The sequence below is a fragment of the Monomorium pharaonis genome, chromosome 7 (genome assembly GCF_013373865.1).
Source record: "Monomorium pharaonis isolate MP-MQ-018 chromosome 7, ASM1337386v2, whole genome shotgun sequence".
In the NCBI taxonomy this organism is placed as follows: Eukaryota; Metazoa; Arthropoda; class Insecta; order Hymenoptera; family Formicidae; genus Monomorium; species Monomorium pharaonis.
In genome coordinates this window covers 14,675,367-14,700,353 of record NC_050473.1, presented here as the reverse complement: position 1 = coordinate 14,700,353, position 24,987 = coordinate 14,675,367, and the positions used below count along the sequence as shown (strand labels likewise).

Sequence of the window (24,987 nt, the reverse complement as noted above, 5' to 3'; positions counted from 1 at the left end):
TTCTCATATTATATTTAAAGCAAACAGAAATTAATATTAGTACGAAAGTTCTCTCTCCATGAGAACTGAATGCCAGTTTAAAAAATAAATAATGTTGTTATAAAATGGACAAATATATTCATATCTGTGAAGAACAAGGTCAAACTGTAAAAAAGTGCCGATAAGGCAAAAGAATTTCGTCGTCGACCGTCCTTCTAAATTATTGCGAGCGCGCCGTGTGAGGACAGGTGCATAAAATGCGCACAAAGAAGAGCAAATATTTAACGGAACTGCATGGAGAGGTGAAACGGCTCAATAAGTTTAAAAGACAAAAGGGTGATAAATTGTTATTGTACCCGTAGAATAAAGTCACCGTTGTACGAACAGGTGCGAACGAGGACGGTCGATTTTCCTTGGCGTTATTGTGCGAGACGCATAAGAGCTGAAACGCATATTTCACTTTGACGTCACCGACACGGTCGCATCGGCAGCTTCGAATGCAATTGCATCACGCAACGTAGTCGGTTGAATAAAGTCCGAGAGGCGGAATGATAAATCGTCGTCCCCGCGTTGAGTGAATCCGGTGTTTCAGCTGTGCGCGCGCGAACGCGGGCGCTTTTCCTACGGCGATTTTCAAGATGAGCGATGCGAATAAAATAAGTACGTCGATGTCGGAATGGTCGAGAATTTTCGCGCCACCTGACGCCGTTTTACGCGCGCGAATTATGGAAAATAGTCGCGTGAGAGCAATTCGACGAATATTACAAGCAATTGGACAGTTAGCTAGTTATTGCTGCAAAAAATTGTTTTAATATAAAAAAGAGCTGTGATTCTCTTTAAACAAATATAATTATATGAAACACAGAATTTTGTGTATGTGTATGTGTGTGTGTGTGTGTGTGTGTGTGTGTGTAAAAATATTATATTATAAATACGTTGATATATGAAATTAATTAAAGAACTTTAAAGAACGCTATTAAGTTACTTTAACAAACTATTACGCTTTCTTTGTAAATGTAAAACAATCAGTAATGTGTCTTTTACCTTCCTGATTTTTTCCGAGATTAATTAACTCGCCGTCTTCCCTCCTCCAGGTGATGTTTGGCATTGGTGACCCTGTTGCTTCGCAACGCAATGAAACATTGCTGCCCTCTCTTACTACCATATCCGTACTCGTGGGATAATCCAAAATATCCGGTGGAACTGTCAGATGAAAATTGTAATCAGAGCATCTTACATGTACTCGATCGATTCCACGTATTGCGCTGTTTTATAAAAATAGTACAAAAATAGAAACACCTCAAAATTATAAAAAAAAATGAACAATCCACAAGGGCACAATGTTTAAGAGAGAAAAAGAAAGACAGAAGGAGAGAGAGAGAGAGAGAGAGATGACGAGAAACTTGGGACACCAATTTCCATTTCGTGAAATACCGCGAAGCAATTTTCGATATGCTATCGTTTGGCGGTTTAAAGGCACTACAATGTATATGTATAAAGCGTGTACAGCCTCAAAAGCGATGCCACGGGCCGAGCCCAAAAGCGAACTTGATTTCGCCAGTCATCCGTGTCCTGCAACAGTCGAATTCAACCTTCGAAACAAACGCGTATTTTGCAAAAACAAAGATTTTTCTCTTTTTTTCTCTCTCCCTCTCTCTCTTTTTTTTTATTGATACGGCACAGCCTCCGGATTTCTACCACGATATTAATTCAACATGTGAGGCACAATGGACGAACCTACAACCTCCAAATAACCAATCTGACTCTTCATCGGGTCAGTGTTTATCTGGCACATGTAGTTCCCTCGGTCGCTCTCGCGGACATCACGTATATGTAGCAGCCACGTTTTGTGCTCGCTGTGCGTGACGCCGATTCTGTGATTCTTCGTTATCACGTGATTGGCTATCGTCAGGATGGTTTGCGTGTCCACCCGCAGCCATGCCACCTGAAACAGAAAGCCGGTACGCCGCTTCAATCGTCTGGAACCCATCCATCACTCCGGCCTTTTGTTTTCCTGGCCGGTGACCGGTGTCATGTGACACCGCGAAAACGCGTGTAATCCGTTACGCTGCAGGGGCAATTAGAACTTTTTGACGCTGAAAATCTTTCGTATTGAGAAAATTGATCCACGCTTTTTTTAATCGCGCAAATTTGTCCTCCCTCTGTGAGGGGCGGAGCGCCTCGACCTGGAAGACGTAATTAAAAAATTAAACATTAGCTTTACTAGTACTGGGACTTTAATACAGCATAATTTTCTTACACTGCAATGTAAACTAATCATGTATAAATTAATCATGCAAATCAAAAGCAAACTGGAGAAAAGTGCTTCGTTGGAGAAGATACGATAAAAATAAAAATAAAATAAAATCGTGAAAATTTGATTAGTCTGAGACGCTATGGAAGAGTCAATCAAAATATATATTTTGACTCAATAAAGCAACTCTAGGGTCAAGTAATGCGGTAACGTGGAAATCGACTACTCTATCCGCAAACCGTAGTCGAACATTGTTACCATTCAAACGTTTCTGCATAGCCGGTTATTGTGAGGCATACTACAATCAGTAAATGCGGCTTTGTTGGCATTGAATTGCGGACCTAGCAGGCTTAGAAGCTATCTATTGATGGATGACGTAATGACTTTAATGACAAAGCGTCATTGGATCCTCAAATCCGATGAGTTTCCATCGGATGAGTCCTACCATCGAGCACTTTGTCGATCTACAATTGCACGTGCATTTTGCATTAAGCTAGAATTGTCATGTATACAAAGACGATTCAGTGCGTTGCCTATTCATTTATCTAGATGACAATGTCTGATTCTATTTCAAAGACGGCATCTTGTGCCCAGAGAAACGTTTTCATGTTTTGCAATCGTCTCTCTGAGACGCTAAAATTTCGAAGAGGGTCTTCTTATTGAAATTATTGAAGACAACTGCATGTACGATGGTGATCATATAAATCTCTTATTGTAAAAGACAGTCTTTCAAGCTACCATTAAAATTTCTTTCTTCTAAACTCAATTTTGTTCCTTATTCGTTAACAATATGAGAAATTCTTTTTTAATTAGCATCTAATGTCATACTAATGATAAAATTTCTACGAAAATTGAATTTTGTTTTATGCAATATAATTTGTTTCGTCTTTTGTCAATATTTTATACTTTTCAACGTTTTAAATTAAAATTGTTTAAATTAGACGTTTTATTTTTTAATTTTCATTTGAATTTATTTCAAAATTAAATCAAGGGGTTGTTTCAATAAGTTTAATCAGTTTTAAACAGTTTCTAGCATCAAAAAATTATACAATATTTCATTTTGATATATGCAAGAAATTTCGGAAACATAGGCACATGCTTTAAAATTTTCAATTTTTGTACATTTTTTAAAAGAACATATAATAGTCATTGTTACAGTCAATTAAATGCATTAATGACGCTGTCAAATCCGTATTGACGATCTGCGATCGGCGTATTCGCATAATTTCCGGCTCTTTAGTTTCGAAAGCTTGCCCGCTTGCAAAATTTTTAGGTTAAGATATCGAGTATTTTTATACCGTACTTTGCCTGAAACATTCTTCACGGAAGCCGCATTGAGATGGCAGATTGTTTTTCATTTTCGATGAATCTTTCCATGATGGATTTATTACATTAAGGCGTGAACAGTACTCGAAGACGTAAAATATAAAATATTGGCTTTTAATTCAGAGCTTCGTGTACATCGTGCGTTAACAAAGTCATTAACAAAGACGCTGTTTTTACCGCAGCCCACGCTTGCCAATCCCCGGCACGCGTATATCGCAACGCCGGCGGAAACATCCAATGAGCGGCGACAATACCGCCGTGTACGCATCTTAACCAATAAGGATCTATCTTACACGTTCCGCATACCGTTTCATGTCGAGTGTTTGTTGACGTTTTTTCCGTCGCCGGCACGCGCCGGCACGCGCTGGCACGCGCCGAGGCGCCAGGACGTCTCCTTTTCCCCGAAATGCCGATTCTCAAGTGGCCAATCAGCTACTCGCTTCTCCCATAATTTTGCCCTTTCCTATCATCCAACCGCTTCCCTAAGCAGCTCAGGGTATCGATTATGTAATTTTTCCCTTAGGGCAAAAACGTGAAAAGTGAAAATTTTCAAGTTACTGTCTCTTTCTATTCAACATTAATAGAAGGAGATAGTTACATAAAACTTTTCACTTTTCACGTTTCCGCCCTAAGGAAAAAGTTAAGGTTTGTTTTTTATTCCTGCACTGCTGCACTAGTGCAATAAGTTAGAATAAGAAAAAATATATTTGTCTTATGCCCGATTTCTTCACTTCCCGATAAAGTTATTCGGAGGATAAATATCAAGTTTAACCAATCACGTGCATGGATCTGATAGTTTATCTCCTGGATAATTTTAACCGCAAGATAACTGAACGTGAAGAAATCGGGCATTATTCTAACTTATTGCACCAGTGCAGCAGTGCAGAAATAAAAAAGACCTTTACATGATTGCTGCCCAGTTCCGTCGCGAGGACATGGGTGTATGGTTGCATCGATTACGCTTTGCGAACGCATGATTTTTCCGTTCATCGATCATTCTCGTTTATTACTCCATGCCATGTTCTGAGACTACGGAAACATCGTACGCGTGGAATTCGCGCAATCTAAGGCCGAATATTGAATTCCGTGTCGTTCGCTCCCGTTTCTCTGTATTTTCGAACGAATCGTTGAAACGTCGCATCAATCATTGTCGACATCCGCTCCTCGGTTTCCGTGCACTTGTCGCATGTAAAAGTCTGCGGTCTGATTACGGCTAAACGCTCGCGTTTGAAAGGAAGGTATGCATTTAATTGAGAATAATTCGTAGAAACGCGTGCTTGACGAGTCTGTAACGTAAGCTCGTACATAGAGATCAAGGGGGATCGACAATCCTCATTTCGATTCGGCATTCTAACCTCAGCCTGACTCGCGTCGTATGGCGCGCAGGAAATATGGCGGGAAATCGCTGGAAAGTTACCGACGTGAAGTTGCCGCCGTCGAAACTTCGCGCCAAAGGAACGCCATCGTCACTTCGCGGAGAGACGCAACGGATCGTGCGGGGCCGTGGAGGTCTCGAATCGCGGACTTATTTAATCGGGAAATACGTGCAATCAGTATTCGTGTATTCCTTGCATTTCAGTAATTAGCTCTCGCGTGTAAGTGCGCGTGCATGTGTGTGTGTGTGTGAGGTTACGACGAAGCAGCGAAGGATTCCGAGAGGAGAAACCGTTCCGTGTGCCTGGGAGACGTCGGGTGATGGCGGGGCGAGCGCGGAGGAGGGTGAGTAACCTCTCATTTACTTGTTATTTACTCGCACGATACTATTAATCGCTCGTGACACACGTCGCGTGTGTCGTCGATTGTTTTACAATCTCGCTGCAGCGTTTTACGTCGAAGGATGAATAAATCTTCCCGTTTCTGTCTATCTTTCTTCTGTGCGAATATTATTCCGCAGTAGCTTTGAAGCTCAAGGTTTGTTAGTTTCTGTAAACGATGTAAGATCATGGTAAATGTGAAGTTTCATTCGTAAGTTTCTGTCTCTTATACATAAATATCGTTAGCTGGGATGCCGGTATCGACGATCACGTTGTAGGGAGGAGGCGAGGGCGGGATGGGAAAGTATTATCGACGATGAAAGTTAGATGTGTCGCGCTTGTTTCGTGGGAAAGAAGGTGTTCGCATGAGCGCCATTTTGGAGCTACGAAGTAATGTGTGTGTGTGTGTGTGTGTGTTGTACGAGAGAATGAGTGAGAGTAGTAAAAGTGGAAGGTGGAATTGATATATCGTATTGGCTCCGGAATGTTAGGGCCAAATATGTAAATATGAATGCGAAGACCTTCTTTTCCCTCTCGTCATTCATCTACCTTGTCTCGAACGAGTCGCGTTTTATTTAGCATTCGTGGCTTGCCTGAAAGAATTTCGTGTTTTTCATGAAATTGATTAAGATGTTAAAAGTAAGTGCTCGAGTCTCGCTTGCCTCTAATGCACTCTCTTCGACATGGTCCTTACCATCAAAGTCGTTTCCCTTTCCCGTTATTTCCGAATTTTCGGAAAAAGTATAAACTATAGAAAGTATCAATTTATTGAAAGCAAAAAAAATGTCCTTTTATTGTCGCTTTTAATAAAATTGACAGGTGCTTCTGTATTAAGTAATTGAAAGTTTCAAAATATTTGCAATTGAACAATTTAAATTCTACGTTGACTTAAATTATATTATAAAGTTGTATTATAAAGTCACTATTTCATATTTTCAGATTATATGATTGGCAGACCATGAATCGGGAAGATGTTCAAGGTAAAAAATCAAGAATCTAATACTCAGCGAGAATTTGAAAGACGATTGAAGGATATTATTGTGCAATTTGCAGAGCAAGGTCTGAATGCTGCAAATATATTATGAGAATCCAGATCCTAGGGAATATGTGCATCATTAATTCCTATACCAGTGCTATAACAGGTAAAACAATATATAAATTTGTATATTTGAAGATAGGACATAACATTTGAGAATCTAAATTCTTTTTAAAAGAATATAATAAAATAAATCTCAATATTAAAGATACATGTTAAAATTAAAATTGACAAGTGACAAAGTACTACTTTGTGAAAAATTGTTCGCATATAAAATATTGAAACAAAATTATTTTGAAATGTTCTGATTGAACCATTATTGGCGAAAATGTTCTTAATTTCATACTCTTAGGTGAATTCTTTTTTACATTTTATTGCATTACATTTACAGGGCGAAGCTATGGGCAACCTCCTGCTGGCATTAATAGTTGATGTCTGCCAAGGTCCTGTCTCTAAAAGATTAATGTATAGCAAAGAGCTTCAGGCCACTGTACTGGAAATCAAAGCATTGCCTGCACTTGATAGACAGTATTCTAAAAATTGCTGTTAAAGATCTAGAAAAGGCCATTGCTGGTACGTAATCTATTTTTATTAATAAGATTAATTCTTTTATTTTGTAATATATAAAATATATATTACAAAATATATAAAATACATGTACTTTTTACAAACATTTTTAAAAATAACACAATATTGTGATATTTGTATACAGGTTTAAATCTGCAAGTTGCGCAGAAACCAGATGAAGTAGATGTTATGAAAGAAGAAATAGCAAAGGAATTATCTAGTGTTCTAGGAAATGTACGATTAACTGAAAGAAAGGTTTACGTCTAAGCGTCATTCTTGGGGATCCTTAAAGCGTTCGATTTTCATAAAAAGCAGTAAGATACCGGTAAGTACCTATTTACAGATTGTAAAGTTCCGATCGAACGAGTTATCCTCGGCCACGAGTATCTAACATAAAATTTAAAGGGTTTTTCAGAAGTTGATTTATAATTTTTGTTAAATTATGCTGTTTATGTTTTCTTGCTGAAAACTATATTTCTGCTATATAACTATATTTTTGCGCTTAGATCTTATAGACTTTTCTTGTCCTTATTTCACTCCCACGCGCAATGTAACAAGTAACTCACTCACCGGAGACGATTGAACGAGTCTGTCTTTTTCGTGTGCGATCACCAAGCCGACTCTCGAGCCGCTCAGGCTCCATACTGTTGTCTCATTTGTTATCTCCTCCAGAGACCGGATCTTTCGAGAATTTTCTATAACCGCCACGGTTTATTACATATAATATATTATTCGGTCGATCATTGGAAATTTTCTATTTCCTATGCATTCCGACACGCTCGGTGCATTCGTGCAGTTCTCTATCGTCGTATGGATTTTATGGGGATTTTATTGATTTAATTTTTAATTCAAATAATTTAATATAGTTTTATTATATACAATTACATTTATTTTGCAATTTTTATATATTATTTAATTTAATTTCTATTTCATAATTTTTCTATTCTTTAAAATTGTTTTATTCATTTCAAATGTGTGCTTTGGAACTTAGATTAAATTAGATTAAATTATAATAAATTATTTCTAATATCATAAATTTAGATTAAATTGAAAAGTAAAATTTTATAAACTAAACAATGGAAGTTTACCTTTTTAATAATATCTTTTATTGTTTGAATTTACTTGTTCAACGATGCATGTAAAATGATAATGCTCTGTGTGAAAATTACATTTTATAACTTGTACAATGTTATTAATGAGATGCATTTTGCTTTTATATATGGCATTTCGCTTTTATAGATAGAGCATTTGATAAAACAAAGATGAGTCGAATTAAATTTCGCAATTTAATATTGTGGCTGATCAATATTTATTATAAATATTAATTTTTAATGTATAAACATGATAGTTTTATGAAAATATTATTCGTGTTTATTATTTTTTAATTACAAATAATATTGTAACTAAGTTTACGGTTATCTAGCAGTTTACAATTTCTCAACTAGCCACTGTGTGTCAGAGTATATTCCATTGAATAGCTCTGTTATTTCACGTATAGCTCTGTTTTATCACGCATTTTTCTTGTTTGGTTGATCGATAATCATAATATGTTAGTGTGTTAGGTCTGAGAGCCTCTCTGATGCCCGTTGGCATTCCATGTTGCTATTCTAAAATTGTGTGTTATTTTCTTTTTCTCTTACCGTTTTTATCTTTGATATTTTCCAGTTTATTCTCTAATAACTTTTTTAGACTGTCAAATATCAATTTATTTGTTTCGGATTGCTCATTTTACAGAGGACAAGTATAAGTAATTCTGTATTCACAGCATTCACCCTATCACTGCTTCTGTTGTCTGTTGTTACCACTTGGGCGTTGGTTTTGTTTGTCCTCGAAGTCTTCTGGGTCCTTTTTGTTCCTCAATTTATTTTTTAGTTGTCGGTTAGATTGTAGATTCGTAAGCAGGTTGCGTCTTTTTTGAGGTTCTTTTGCTACCTCGCAACTTCTATAATTTGGGGGGTATGATCCTTTGATTTGTCTTTATGGCCAGATTTAATTGTTGCAGATCAAATTATCAACATAGTAGCCCGTCAATAATCTAAGTTAATTACGTTGCGATATCGAAATAATATATTGACAGTAAAATAACGTTCTGAGCAAAAAAGGATCGTGACAAATTGAAAATAAATCGAGAACGAAGGAACCGTGTAAGCAACGGAGAGGTCTTCAATTCGGAGCAAAGCGCACAGAGACCGATGCAAAGAAGCGTCGCTCACGGGGTTATGGTGGGGTTCAAACGAATGTCTTTTAATTAGAGCAGAGCGAGACTTTACAAAACGTGACATAGCACTCCCGCCGCGCCTGGCGGTGCCTCAACTCTCAAATGTGTAACGCGACACGCCCGTTGCACTTTTTTTTTCGCTCGCGTTTGCGCCAATTTGCAGCGCGACTGTCGTCGGGTATATGCACACGAGCACAAAAAGGAAAAAAAAAACAGGGCGCGGCGGCCATTCTCTTTAATATGTCTCTACGATACTTGCGGATGATGCCTGCATTTCTACGTAGCCGTCACAACTGACGTAAGGTACAGGCGCGCCATAATAAAAGCCAGCCCGAACGATCCCCTTCGAGCCACTCCGCGCTGAAGTAGACGTAGTAATCTAGTTTAAAAGTACGGCAGGAGAAAGATAGCGTAGTCTATTTCACCCGCGAGGCCATCAACGTGACGGTGACGTTCACGCGTTTGTTGAGAAAAAAAGAATACATATATTGTATCTCGCACGTGACGGATACATTCTTGTAGCGCGCTGATTCGCCAACGTTATTTCTGCTCTATTTCCGAAAAAAGCGAAACACCCCTTACCTCGATGACATGTAAATAGCGTCGCGCGCCGTACCGGATGAAATTAATCGCACGAATGCATCAATGCCTCGAGGCGAGAGAGGCAATCAATCGATTAGTAGTAGTAGTAGTAGTAGTACCCGGTCGCCTGGACGATGGACGCGGACAAATTTGCATTCTGTCGCCATCGACACGATTGCACGGAAACGGGAGCCGAAAGAATGGCTAAGTGTAGAGAGGAAGAGGTGAAAAAAGAAACGCGCTGAAATATTTAAGTCGCAGTCACCTTGTTAGCGTCTCTCGGCGCGCACGAGATAGAAAGAGAGAGGATGCGATTCGAGGGTGAGTGATTGACAGCGCTTGCAGTTTGCGTGTCAGAGGAACGGGGGTGGTGAAAGTGGTGGCGGGACGGAACGGCGGAAGCGGAAGATAATGGAACGCTGTTCGCTTTACGGTGATGTCATAAATCGGGACGTAGCGGGCGCGTTCGTCCCATGTAAATCACGTTTTATACGCTAAACCAGAATTATATACATAGCCGTGACATACATGCACTTACGCGCTCGTTAGCATGCATGTGTACGTCTCGAGCGCAAAATCCTTTTTCATTAAATGTTCACCCTCCTCCCTCCTTGCCGTACGTGCGAAGATTTGTTTTTACATTCGGCTCGATGCTCCGTTTCATAGAGATATCTGTAATAAATCTGTCGGGACAGATCAGCCGAAAATCATACAAAACATTTTTCCACGTGAAAGAAGATAAATATATCGATCGAAAAACACAGAAGCTCTTCCATGTTATTGAATAATCCATACGATTGTAAAATATGACTCTTCTCTACGTAGAATATACGCTTAAGGAATCGCGAGGGGTAAGGGGGAGGCAAACGCGGGGCCCGTCGACGCGCCCGTCAAACCCGACGAAGGGGAAAGATACGTATTTGGCACGTGGTTTCCATTTTGCGCGGTCCCGTGATCGTATATGGTATATAGAGAGCCCGCACGGACGCTAAACCGCCATGGCCACGCCGTGGACAATGAATTTCAGACGCTCCGTTGACGCACTCTGCACGAGTATTTCATGGCTGACTATCCCCCGGACGTGAGACATATTGCCGTTCTCGACCGGTGGATTTCAATGCAGATTTTATGTTCGCGCCCGGCGAACACGCATCAGCGATTTTCGAAAAGCGCGTCAGATATCGGTCAGCCGAGCTCGGCAAACGAGTTTTCTGTCGCAGAGATATAGACAAAGAGAGAAAGAGAGGGAAATAGACGGACAATAAAATATACTCGAAATTCACAGAATCGAAAATTTTAAATGTCGAAAAATGTCGACAATTTATAATATAAACGATATAAAAATGTTGATACGCCATTCTTTCACCATCTGTTGTCTCCCATTTGGCTACTTCTGTAATTTTAGTGTTTATTGAGGAAATTATAATCGTGTGCAGACAGACCAGAGGCTATCAACTGCCCGAGGACAGCGACGAGAGAAATATCCGCGAAAATGGTGCTCCTTTGTTAGGCGCGCGGTAACGCGCGTTAATCGTTCATGTGACGATTGCGAGACGGTCTGTTAACGCAAAGCGAGCGCGAGAACAACTGGGCACAGTTGTTTGATTAAATACGGCGAACGTGCCATACTATTGTTCCTGCGCGGTCGCAAATGCTGCTCTTAACGTCTCGCAGTTCGTTACCGAAAAGCGACGCGTATACAAACGTCAACCCGATTCGACGTATGCGAGGAGAGATGCGCGAACAGTTACGGTCTCGATGTTTAACGTTAATGATTTTCCGATTCGCTTCCCCTTTTCCTCCCCCAAGAAACATTAGCAAATTGATAGTCCTCATTAATCTCCTTCTTATAAATTTGGTTAGGGCATAGTCGCCGACGCGATTGCTTTCTCCGCGACAAGAAGTGAAACTTTCGAGGACACGATTCAGTCATTAGCGCGTGAAGCTACTGTTCGTTCTTGGCAACCGGTAACTTGTTGTTAACCTCGGTATTTTCGTCTAGCGCTAGTTACTTCTGATTTCGATAATACAAGCTTTTCAGCGTGGAATATCAAAGCGCCGAAGTTTGCGCCGCGTGTAAAACAAACTCCGGGCATTGCATTCTGCAGAAATAATTGTTCAGCTTCCGCATTAATTCTTCTCTCAAGATCTTAGAAAATGGAAAGTGGGACTTGGTTTTGCATATTTTTCATAACACCCTTTAAAACTACAAAATTACGTGTATTTTGTATTACGGTTTATGAAATGTACCAAGAGGATTACAGAAACAAGAATTAAGTTATGGATCAGACCGCGGAATAATTCCTCCCCGAAGAGAGAGAGAGAGAGAGAGAGAGTGAGAGTGAGAGAGAGAGAGAGAGAGAGAGAGAGAGAGAGAGAGAGAGAGAGAGAGAGAGAGAGAGAGAGAATTAGGAAAAACTAAACTATGCCGAGGGAATCGGGTAAAGTTGCGATAATCCAATTGGCGGCGGACAAAAGGAGGAAAGCGTTGTAATGGCGAAATAGAAAAATATCGCGCAGCGGTGGAACAAAGTGAGAGAAGGTTTCGAAGGAAGATTAAAGAGGGGATTTTGTAAGTAGACGCGAGAATTTGCTCCTGGTCTGTTGGAGATGGCGGTGGATCTTCTCGGAGGGGGGAGACGGGCGGCTTTGTCGGGCGAATTCTTGTGGTTTCGGTGCAATTACCTTGACTGAACGTTAACGACGGTTCGTAAATCAGGATAGAATAGGAACAGCAAATATTCTATCGGCGGCGAAAACGTCGATTGGAAACGCCATCGTTCTATGAGGCTTGGGACTGGTATAGCAGAGTTCAAATACATAACGGCATTTATTTAGAATAAATTACACGTATGTATACATAAGGTTGTGCTTTTCTTATTTAATTTCGACGAGAGGGAGCTATTATTCTTTCACGATTGCCCCAGCGGTTTCTTTTGCGTTCTTATGTAGGAAATTTATTGCTCTTCTATCAAACATTCTATCGAACGTTGTTTTGTTCCTCTCTATACCCTTCTCGAGCAGCTGACATAAATTTTGATCAGTGGCAAGATGCCAAAAGTAAGTTCAAAGATTGTACGATATACTTATACAATACTTGGGCATTTTATCTCAATCTCATTGTTATGGCAACTAAGTTATACGATTTCTCCAACTTTGTAATAATTTTAATAAATTTATCGTTTTACAATATCAAATGCAATGTTCGTTTATTACATGGTGGTTAGACCAGAGTCCATTTAGTTCATTTAGATGCAACATAATTTAGAATAATGTTTACTGTTAACATTATTTAATACATAATTACATTTTATTTAATTAAAACAATGCATTTTAATCTTGCCTGTTTATTGTCCTTTGCTTAATTATTTTAATATTTTTATGCTCTACGATATAACTTTATGTAACGTTCTCGTACGCTTGATAGGAGGCCATATTGCTCGATCGCTATGCTTAATCTGTCTTAAATATTCATTTTCGTCCCTTTAGAGAAAATCCCTTTAGAGAAAACTGTCGCTATTCATTTGATCTCAAAGTACGTTGCCTATATCTTCTTCCATAATTTCTTGTACCGGGAGACAAGGACACGATGATGCTAATGAGATTTATTCTCTTACGTTGAGCCGCTTATTCTTCCACGTATCTTCAATCTTAGGTTACATCCCTTTATTGCGCGTCATACGTCGCGCTATATAATTAGCGTTTCAGTATTGTATTTCTGACACATTTCGCACATACCGTCCACTCTCGGAAAAATAACACGTCAGCCCGGCGACACTCGATTTTTCATTTTCGAGTTACTTTTTTGCGGAAATGATACTTGCCTGTAGCACACGAGAGACGCTCAGTCTCGCTCGGTCGCGTTAGTGGAAGTAAGGATGAATTGCCGCGACGTAAAAGCGCATCGCTGTACGGTGGCGGCTGATGGAGCGGGGAAAAAAATTGTAGCGAGAGATGAAAGCCGAAGAACCCTCGCGTGAAGGGGGGAAAAAGTATTGACGCGGAAAAAAGAATTCCGCACTCCGTCGTATTAACGATTAATAGAGGCGGGCGGGCATTTCTTTCGTCGCCTGAAAATCTTTTCGCATTCACCTCTTTTTCTCTCCCTCCCTCCTTCCCCCCCCTCTTTCACTCTCTGCTTGGCGATGCGAAGTAACTCGGGTATTGTAACTTCGCACGTAACTGGATTCTCGAAACTCGAAGAGCATTAAAATGGAAGAAGTGAAGTGCGAGGAAACGAATTAAGTGCCGACTCTTGAAGGGGGTGGCATGGACAATATTCTTCAGCGACTCGATACTTAACAAACAGCTATATTTCATTTACAGCGATCGCGGCTCAAAGATTTAACTCCGGTGTGCCTCCGGTACGGCGACGCAACATAGACCAATTCAGATATGACGCTGCACCCCGATAACTTTGCCCTCCATCATGCCCGTCCGACATCTGGTGCTTTGTATATGTCGCCGCTTCAGTAAATTTTTATTTTCGATATACAATAAGTGATCCTGAGCTACGGCATAAAACTTACGCCGCGAGGAGGAGATCACTTCCATAAAATAAATTGCGAGGGTTTGAGGGGTAGAGGTACGATCGTAAAATTTGATTGCTTTCTAAAACGCGCTCCGCGCTAAGCTTTACAGGCCAGACAATTAAAGCGCGCCTCATATACCTTCGACGCGCGTATTAAATAGATATTGAAACTATAAACGTGGTGGAGGAGATAGTGCGCGCGCGTTCGCCAATTTAATTGCTGTTGCCGATTGCATATACATTCTCGTTGTAGCTGCGAGGACATTTCGCTGTAATCCGACGTGTAAAAGCGAAATTTCTATCAGATATGAATCGAATATCGTACGTTTTTTTACGTGACGTTAAATTAATTTTGTTAACATACACGCGCGCTGTGTGTTGATATCCGAGAGGTAATAGCATTGACAACAAAAGAAGATTAAACGAAAACGCGCTTAACGCGACCAACGCGGTTGATCCGGAAATAAAATTTCTGCGGGGATGAATTTTTATTATTGCCACACGGAATTCCACATTTGGCTGGCGCGCCACCAGGAAAATAATAACGTAACATTTCACCACGAGCCGATAGACATCTTGATGCCTGCGTAGTCGTTCGAGGAGATATTACGGTCGATATTTTGGTACGGAATCAAGGCATTAAAGATTGTTCATGATACCTTTAAGAGCCAGATAAACGGAATAAGGAAATTTAATATATTTAATATATCGAATAAGAAACATTATATGAACTATTTCTTATTCTCGTTCTTTGTTACTCTGTTTATTTGTTGGCTGGCCCTTTAAGCCATGAGCCATCACATCCAAATTGTAAGAGAACTAGTTATAGTATTTATTAAAAAAGAAAAAGAAACAAAAGATATCACATATTATCATTTGCATACCTTCGTTATGTGTCTAACGAACTTAATTGACAGTTCAACTCTAATTTATTCGACGTTATGCCAATTTTTAATGAACACATGAAAAACTTTGCAGGCAATAAAAAATAAAAGTATATAGTATTCACAATATTTTTATTTCGAATAATATACGCACATAAGTACAGTAAGTTATCTTTGAAAATAATTACAAGAACATTATTTAGCAATTATTAGAGAAATAATAGCCATTGGCTATCTTCTCCGTATAGATATTATACCCTAATTTACCCTAAGCAAAAACGAAAGTATACGAATGTACATTTTCAATTAAAATTTTCATATCGATTATATCGAAGGAAAAGCAAAACGCCAGATATGGAATGGTTAATCCGAAAGAGTATGTAGATTTTGTGGAGCGTATTCCGATAATAATTTATGGTAAGTAATTCCCGCAGTCTTGGAATCGGGTTCGCTCGGATTCATTTTGATCCGGGGAAAAACGAAAACGTTTTCCGTATTACTTTTTTTTTTACTTCCTTTTGCTCTTTCGACGCGAAATGGTTCGCTAAATGCAATTTACGGCGGCTCTCGCAGTTCGCTTGTCGCGTTTCGTTAACTTAAGAGCGGAAATTGTTCGACGATAAACGCATAAAGTAGATGGAAGGTGCGAGAGAATTGATCAACTATAACGCCATAAAGCCTAATAATTCCGACTAGAGCATAAATAGACGATAGGTAATCGACGGGATAACGGGACCCAAGAAAATCCAATCTTGGGACGAGAGGTTGGTGAAGTTCAATTTATTGCGGTTGACTGCACTCGCTCGATGCATTTATGTAAATGCTGTGTCGATTATGCGTCACTAGATACGATAATAGAAGAGGAAGTTTCAAAATGTACTTAGGCTCAAAATCTTCCAGTCGCGATGTATACATCTTAGAGTTTCTTGAACTGCTTAATTTATTCCATCCTCGATATCACAGTTGTTTACTTCCAAGACTGCGCCAAGATAAATCTTCTTTAGAGCTCCTCCAATTCTCGTTCAGAAGCTTATACAAATTGATTTATATTCTCTAAGTTATAAGTGAAAGAGCAAAAGGAAGAGCACAGTTGATTGTCTTATGAAACACTAGCCTAGAATAATTAATTTTGTCTATTTATTCTTAACATTTGTTCAGTAAAATTTTATTATTCTGTACAAACGTTGTATTTTCTGTATTTTTTCAACACAGATTGAGTCACGACAGTTTTAAGTTAATTTTCATTTCTTTTACAACCTCTATAAAATTAGCTCTGTTTAAGAAATACCCATATCTACTTAGTGTTCGTACGCAGGTGTCTTCTAAAAAATGAAACATTTCCAAAATGTTTTCGCGTTATCTTAAGGCAACAAAATAGCAACAAATTCTGATGTATTCATTTTTTTAACTTGAGCACTCTGAATATATTTTTTAAGTACAGGGGGAGGGGCAGCTTGACAAAGGTGCTGTCCCCAACACACAAACGAAAACCAAATGTAGAATGTCACAATTAAAATATTATTTATGCTAGAATTTGTTGCTCTTTTGTTACTACAAAATAGTATTAACAAATTTCGAAAAAACAAAAATGTTTAAATAATACCATTTTGATTGCCATTCGTCCTCTTTTCCGGACACTGTCCTCTTTTTTAAGGCATACTAAATATAATTTGGCAAATTAATTTATCAATATTTTATTAAAAATATCTCAATAATTAATCATTATCTAAATCAATGAATTTAAATATACCTTCAGATGTACTCGTATTAGGCACATTTTTATTATTGTCTGTTATAGTTGCACCGAACCTCCTCAACATAAACTTCAGCTTTTTCACTTTATCAGTTAATTTTACTCTTATATTTTTTTTTATTTGGACCATTTACAAATGGCTCGTATGTAGTCTATGAAATATTTTTCAAAATAAATATTATTTTATTACTTGTATTAATTTTAATTATTAAATTTTAAAACTAAATAAAGAAATTTTATCTCAATCTCAGTTGAAAATAATTCGTAGTAATTCATATTTTCTTAGATATGATGTGAAACTCTTTAAAAGCAGGGCTACAAAAATGATATAAAGATAAAGATAAGATTGTCTATCCGGTCTGCAACAAATGTTACTGTTGCATAATATTTTTTTAGTGAATTTAATATTTCCAGCTCACTATGAAATACGCGCCACATTTTTTTAGTCTTAAAATACAGTTACTAGCTAAATATTGATACTCCGAAGCATCTATAAGATTTTTTTCTTTTCCTAAATTATTGGAAATAATTATTGCGAAAACTAACATCTTCTTAATCATGATTGGCCCATCCTAATTGAGATATTATTTTTCGCAAAACCTATATGTAAACTATTGCGAAAATAATACATACCTTAGCCAGGACTGACCACCCTGGCTAAGATATTATTTTTCGCAAAAGCTATATATAAATTATTGGAAAAATAATACATATCTTAGCCAGGATTGACCACCCTGGCTGGGATATTAATTTTCGTAAAAACTATATATAAATTCTTGGAAAAATAATACATACCTTAACCAGGACTGACCACCCTGGCTGAGGAATTATTTCTCGCAATATATTATTTGCAGTAATTCGGGAAGGGGAAAGGGGAGATCTTACAGATGCGTTACAGCATCGAGTTAGTTCAGTGGATCATAGTATCTAGCTAGTAACTGTTTCAAAACTGAGAAATGTGTCGGCGCGGTCTACAATACGTTACAAATATAAAATTGACAAAAAAATTATTATTTAGCATCAAGTTCTCTTGCCGTAGACCAAATAATATAATAATGTAATTTTAAAAAATGCCGCTATTATATACAAGATTATGTTGTTCACGGTGTTTAGTTTAACGATTGTGTGTTATAATATTTTTACTTTTTCTAGTTTAAGTATCTTCTTTATAATTGATTGATTTTTTTATAACTATGGCTCTCCCTCTCCCTATGTGTGTGTCATTTCTGTCGTTTCTTATTATATTATAATTTTCGAAAGTTATTACGTGTTTATTATTAAGTTTTGTTTACTGTCATAAATATTCTATGGGCAATGTTCTTTCAAGATTTGCAACGGTTAATTTTGTCGCTTGCCTCTAAGTGGGGGTGAATAAACAATTTGTCTACGCAGACCGCCGGGAAACACGAATTGTTTATATGACACGCACTTAGAGTTGAGCGACAAAATTGACCGTTGCAAATCTTGAAAGGATCTTGTCCATAGAAAATTTTATGATTGTGATCATTCGAGTAACAAAATCTTTTTTTTTTATTTTTTATTTAATAAATCGTACCGTAACTATTCATGTCACGTATCTAATGTTTGTCAAAGCGATATTATTTAAACAATTTTGTTTTTTCGAAATTTGTTAATACTATTTTGTAGTAACAAAAGAGCAACAAATTCTAGCGTAAACGATTTTTTAATTGTGACACGCTACATTGGTTTTCTTTTGTGACGTGAGACCAGAATCTTTGTCAAGCTGGCCCCCAGTACTTAAAAAAAATATATTCAGAGTGCTCAAATTAAAGAAATAAATACATCAAAATTTGTTGCTATTTTGTTGCTCTAAGATAGCGCGCAAACATTTTGGAAATGCAACATTTTTTAGGAGACACCTGTATACCCAACAATATGGGTATATTTTAAACAATGTTATAATTATAAAATGTTTTGCGCTATTTTAGCAAGCTGGTTAAACTTTTAAACATTTTTTGTCAAACGGCTTAAACGACAAAATTTGCTCATAAAATATTAATATTTTTGCGGAATAAATTATATAGCGACAAAAAAGCACTCAATTTTTATGTAGGTGCGGATTTTTTTGGCTTTATAGGGGTTTTTTTTATAAGTATTAAAAAATTTTGCAACCATTCATATTCTTTATCTGTAATAGGTATTTGCACAATTGTTTATTAAAAAAATAGATTGTACATGTAAATGTTATACATAATTACAATGTTCTTGGTTTTTCAAAGAAATAAAATTTGTAAAACAATTATCGAATTGTGCGTACAAAGTATTGAGTCTTGTAAGATGAAAATCTTTAATAAAAGATAAGTTCAGATGGAGAAATGTTACACCGACGGAATGGCATGAAAATACGGATGGCGTATTTAAGTGGACGTTACGCCATCTATTAAATGCCGACCGTGTATATTTAAAAAACACGATTAAAAGTGTAATAGGCAATCCGAGAGCAATATTCGCGATTACGGCGTATCATGTTTTACCTTGCAGTCACGCTGTTTAATTGGAACGTAACGCTGTTAAATAATGCTATCTCCAAAAAAACTTGTTCGCTTAATGTACCAACAATGGCGCACTAGTGAAATTGTTTAACAGCGTTGATTAACAGCGTAAACGTGCCAGCTGTGTTGGTTCACATTCGTGGCGTTTCGACGAAATTGGCACGAATTGTGCTTACAATCTTTTTTTTTTTATTTCATTTTATTTTAAACTGGATTTCTTACAAACGAAACATGCATCCGCAATCGAGATATCGCGGTAATTCTGATATTTCACAATGCTGCAGTTTTATGATCGGCCATTTCCCAACGATTAATGCTGGTTCCTCGTTTTGTCGACACATCGTACTTTATACATTCAACGCGTTGTGAACTGCATTCCGTCGGTCGGCAATATGCGTACTCCAACGTAATATAAAAACATCGAGGATATGGGAATTTGCAATTTCTCAAATGGATATAAATCCCCTTTTTTGTATCTATTTATATTTGGACAGTGTCAATATAGAAACAGCATTGACTGCTCTACCAATCCTGTTTTAGCAAAACGCGATTCTGCCTTCTCTGCAAAAAAATAAAAATAAAAGAAAAAAAAATGGAAACAGTTGTGTACTAGATGTAGCTTCAAATATTGGCAATTTCTTTCACCGTACACAATATCGCCGTTTCGTTAAACAAAACTGAAAAAAAGAGATTCCGGAGAAACGAGTGACGCGAGTCGGTTCGTGTATGCAGTAGTAGTGGCTTCTCCAAAATTCTGTTATTTGCCAAGGTAATCGCATGCTATGGCGCATCTAACGTTTCGATAAATATCCTCGTCGTTGTTCGCGACGACTGGCAGGACAAAATCCTCTTTCACTGATAAATTCTAATCACACGCGTGACAAGGTACGTACCGGGAGACTTCAGCTGGTGAGCACTTTAAGCTCGTTGCTCGATATTTAGTACGGACGCACGACATACTCACACGGAGGCACGGGTGGCAACGCGTGTAATAGGTAGAGCACGAGCACTGACCCTTCCTCAGTTTGAATCTGTTCCGCGAGCTCGGCTCTCGGGCTCGGTGCCAACATCCTAATTATTCCTGCCCCGTTAAACCCATTTAGTATATCGATTTGGTAATCCCCGCCGCTCCTCTGGCTCCTGTACGTATTGATACGTGAGTGGTGCTCACGGATTCCATATGGTTCCGTGCTGGTACTGAACCGCGTCTCCCCCCGCACTTCCACCCGTAAATTTTGAAAGATGCCTATTTCAAAATGGCAGAGGATTAGTACATATCGAGCTCTCTACCTGGACAAGTTTAACTCGAGCATAATGTTCGTCATGGTAATCTGCGCGTGAAACGCGCGTACCACAGCGTTGCGCATCAAGTACCTTTATTCTCGCGTTCGCCGTGTCGCAAATACCATTATTACAGCACGTGCAACTGGGAATTTATACATCCGGCACCGTTTCGCTAATCGGAAGACACGCGAGCTGCAGGCAGACGGATACATCAACTGCCGACAATATATGTATAGCGCTGTTGCTGGATCATTAACTGTTTATTCGCATATGAAGCCATAAATGAATTCAATTGGGCGCGTCAGTAACAGCAAACGGCCGCTACGATTAGCACTGTGCTATTAACAATAATGAAACTTAATCGTTTGACTTGCCGTTACACTTGCATTAGATATGCATTTGAGAAATGATCTCGGTTTCCGTGTAGATTAAATGGAAATCCGATGTTGAACTAGCGATGCGCTTCAAGATGATAGTCCGATTTAACCTGGGAATAAAATGCAAAGCGCGATCCCGCCGTAATTATTTACTCCTTGAGACCGTTGTCATCGGACTAAATGCCTGTAAGACGGCACTTTACATTCTCGCCTCCGACATTTAGAGTGGTGGAAATTAGTCTTGTTGCCGTGCAATTTATTCAATAAAGACTGAATTAAATCAAAGACAATTCTTATTTTACTCCGTGACGCCTTTCTGTACAATTGTTCTACGGAAATTATAGAATTTTTTCTTTTTTTTAAATCTCTTCAACGAGAACATTCTGATCGCTGTATTTTAAATGACTTGATCAATTTCGGCAGAAAGAGAGAGAGAGATTTAGAAAAGGCGAATTAAACTTACCAATGAAAAATAGGCCAACCGAAATATTACTCTCAATCTATCATCTTTCTCGTAATGTGCGTGCACGCCTGATACACGACTGTGCTCTCGCATGCATGAATCAATAGTCATTCGTCTTCATTCTTTTCACTATGCGTAAGTATCAAAGCTTGTTCAATTTTATATACGCATACGTACGTAAGTGCTAAAATTACTAAGATGTATTAAATGTACATAATACTTGGTTAAAAAATTTAGACAAGAATCGTATACGATATACTTGTTATTATACAAAGCTTTATACATATATTATATCGTATTTGAATGTTGTAATAAAAAATATTTTATTGTACGCGCTAAAAAAATTCATTTTATATATAAAAATATAAATCGAACCAAAATAAATGTTTTACCACATTGGAATTTTTTTTTCCGTTCACCAGGATGTAATTAGTCGAATTGACGTGCAGCCAGAAAAATAAAATACTGCTTCACACATATGATCGTTATTTCAATAGTATCGTTTCGGTTCAGCCGTTATTGTTGCGTTCGTTATACACAGCGAGTTGATAAAATAATCACTGAAAATCCGCACTTATAACGACACACTTGATTGTCGGCGATTCAATTGTTTTTTCGCTCCACGGGGGGTGAGATTATAAAAATAATCCAGCAGAAGCATGCCTGATGCTCGCACACACGCATGTACGTGATAATTTAACGTAACCCTTCATTATCACGTAATGAATTTATGTGAAAATTTTTCCGTGCGGAAACACGAGACAAAATACATTAAAATAAAATGCACGTTATCAGTCGTGTTTTTATTCTTTTGTAATTAAATTCCACGTGCATGTTGTGAAAAGGATTTCTCTATAGATACGAATTTGGGTAAGGACTAGGAGAAAGTAACAAAACGATTGACCTGGAGCGTTAATGTGACGACTCTTTCCTCTTTGCTCTGACCTTAATCGTTAAGGTTAATTGTTTTTGGCACGAGATCGAAGATAAAAATCGAGCGACCTTTATGTAACTTCGGCCAACTTCTGCTCTATTGTTATCGTCTTGATCTGTTCGACGGATGTTGGCAGAGTCGGCCAACATCGCCGCTTGAATTTCAGCGCGCCAAGATCATACAATGAGAATCCACTATTCTATGAAAAAATTCCACCTAAGTATATTGCTGATATTTTCAAATTGCATATATCACTTGAATTTTAAGGCTCGCAAATCCTATAATTAGAGCGTCTTGCGCGAGGGGTGATTTACTGGCGATCGATTTTATCTTGATTAGCGACTTGCGAGACAGAAGATATACGATCAGTACGGAGCGCTATGCAAATAATTATAGCCAATATACGGACGATCAACTGTGTCCAATATTTGCGATAGATTTAACTGACTGGCTACTGGCTAAACATTGGACGCCAGAAACGATTGTCGATTGCTCTCACGTCACGGATATTTGTCTGAATAATTAATGGGGGTTCCTTTCGAATTGTGACGCGTGCACGGATTTAGATATTTCAAGTTAATATGACTTGACAAATTTACTTTGTGCTTTATTTGTCCGATTCTTCTTCCCTTTCATTAGAGCATTTAAGCACGTCTGTTAATTCCTTTTTCAGGTCGATAAATCAATTTCGACATTTTGGAAATGCAAGAAGAAAACGTCACAATTTTTATGGTAGATTTAAGTTTCTTGCATATATTTAAATATTTCTAAAACTTACCCTGGTTCTTCTCTAAATTCGTATTTTTTCATTGGCGTAGAATAAAGAATGTTTTATCTCCTCGCCGTTAGTTTAAAGCCAGAGTAACTGTCTGACAGCGTGCTATACGTAGTTATCTCAAGATAAATGTTAAAGCGCGTTGCTTAAGGGCGGGAATTTCTAACACTTTCCGTGATACTCAAGAAGATGTTACACGCGTACGCGAAGTACTTCGACCGTTTTGGCCATTTTGCTAGTTTCCCTTCATGGTTGCCTCGAATTAAACGGAAAGCACGGAGCTTCAGTGTGATGCTTACGAGTGGTCAAAGTGCAATTTAAGCTCGAAGAAACTTGAGCTTTAAGGAATGGGCAACGCAAACTGGTAAGAGTCTTATGCTCTTCGCGAGCTCTAAGCATGCAGTAAAGAAAGACAGATCCGCTTATAGTAGCTGCTACGGGCATTAAGAACTGATCCGGTGCATGCTAATAATACGAGTGCGTTGAAATTTAAATCACGCAAATGCGAAGAGTGAAACAAGCGCGACACGAGCACCGTACGTTTTCTACGATAATGCATTAATCATAAAATGATTGTTCGAGAAATAACAATTTATATTAATGACGATTTCTTCCGCACTGAAAATAATGCTTGGTTAATTTTACAAGTTTACATATTTCTGGCAAAATTATAATCGCGACGTAATTACGCGTAATTGGTTTCAATTCCAGCCTATCTGTTCATTCCGCATAATGAAGTCGCTCGTGATGAAAATCGTTTCCTTCCTATGGGAGCATTTAAGCGCCCACGAAGGGGGAAATGTCGCTATATATTAAGAAGGAAATGAAAGGAGACCTAGATTGAATCATCCGTTCCTTAGACCGATCGGATGCCGCGATGCAAGATGAATTATGGCAGGAGATATCGCTTAAATGGTTATTAAAGCGTATAAGATAAACCATACCGGATTTACATACAGAATTTGCATTTATAATTTGCAATTAGCAAAAACGGCCGTTTCATTATCAAAATAAGAGGAACGTGAAAATGGAGGGAAGATCGATGCGGGGAAATTATCATAGCAAAATACTAGCTTTACAGGTGAATGGACGACCGAGGTCCCGGAGGACCTTTAGGCCCTTTCGCGGTAACTCGTTGAATCCATTATCACGCTGGTAGACACGAACGATACTGCGCCACGGTGTGCATATACATTTTCTTATATTACGCGGTATATTTCTCTGCGGTGGTACACGCGCAATATTTGCTACGGGCGATAGCATAGCCGGTTATATTATTTAACAGGCTGGCGCAATGTATCGCGCATTTTGACACCCTGCCGGCCCGTTTTTGTGAAATACGGCTGTAAGATCCGTGTGGCGCCGTTTTTCGTGTTACCATGTGTTTTTCTTTTTTTTTTTTTTTCCGTAGGCCTTCGACAATATTCGGCGCTGCCTCATGGATTATAATGCTGAGAGTTCGCTCGGTAATATTTATCGCGTTATGTTATAAGATACGTCGATAACGTGCACTCGACGTGCGTCACACGTCGAAGCCGGAAAAGCCGACATGCTGCGAGAGACAAGTCGCATTGGTTCGCATTAGCATTTTTAATAATTAAACTATTCTTAAAAATGATTACCGCTCTAAATTTCTTCTTACTTGAGATACCCGCGAAATATTCGGAGCACCTCGTCGGGGCGGGAGAATTTAATTATCTGATAGTCAACCGATCTATCTCTCTGTCCCTCGAGGAAATATATGTGCCCCTACAGCA

The 24,987-nt window shown here is 38.3% G+C and overlaps 1 protein-coding gene and 1 long non-coding RNA gene across 3 annotated transcripts in view; one reads left to right on the top strand and one right to left on the bottom strand.

The window, feature by feature from the left end:
* Positions 1-24,987, bottom strand: part of LOC105836397 (neurotrimin) — a 137,852-nt gene that overhangs the window by 19,546 nt on the left and 93,319 nt on the right. For both annotated transcript variants that reach the window (XM_028188727.2, XM_028188728.2), the window contains 2 exons: positions 1,717-1,924; positions 1,024-1,182 (listed from right to left, as the gene is read on the bottom strand). In XM_028188727.2, the coding sequence (XP_028044528.1) occupies positions 1,024-1,182; positions 1,717-1,924 (367 nt within the window). The remainder of the gene's footprint in view (positions 1-1,023; positions 1,183-1,716; positions 1,925-24,987) is intronic.
* On the top strand, positions 3,157-15,090 carry LOC118646491. Its single transcript, XR_004964059.1, has 2 exons — positions 3,157-6,455; positions 6,741-15,090. It is a non-coding gene; the product is annotated as an uncharacterized LOC118646491 (long non-coding RNA).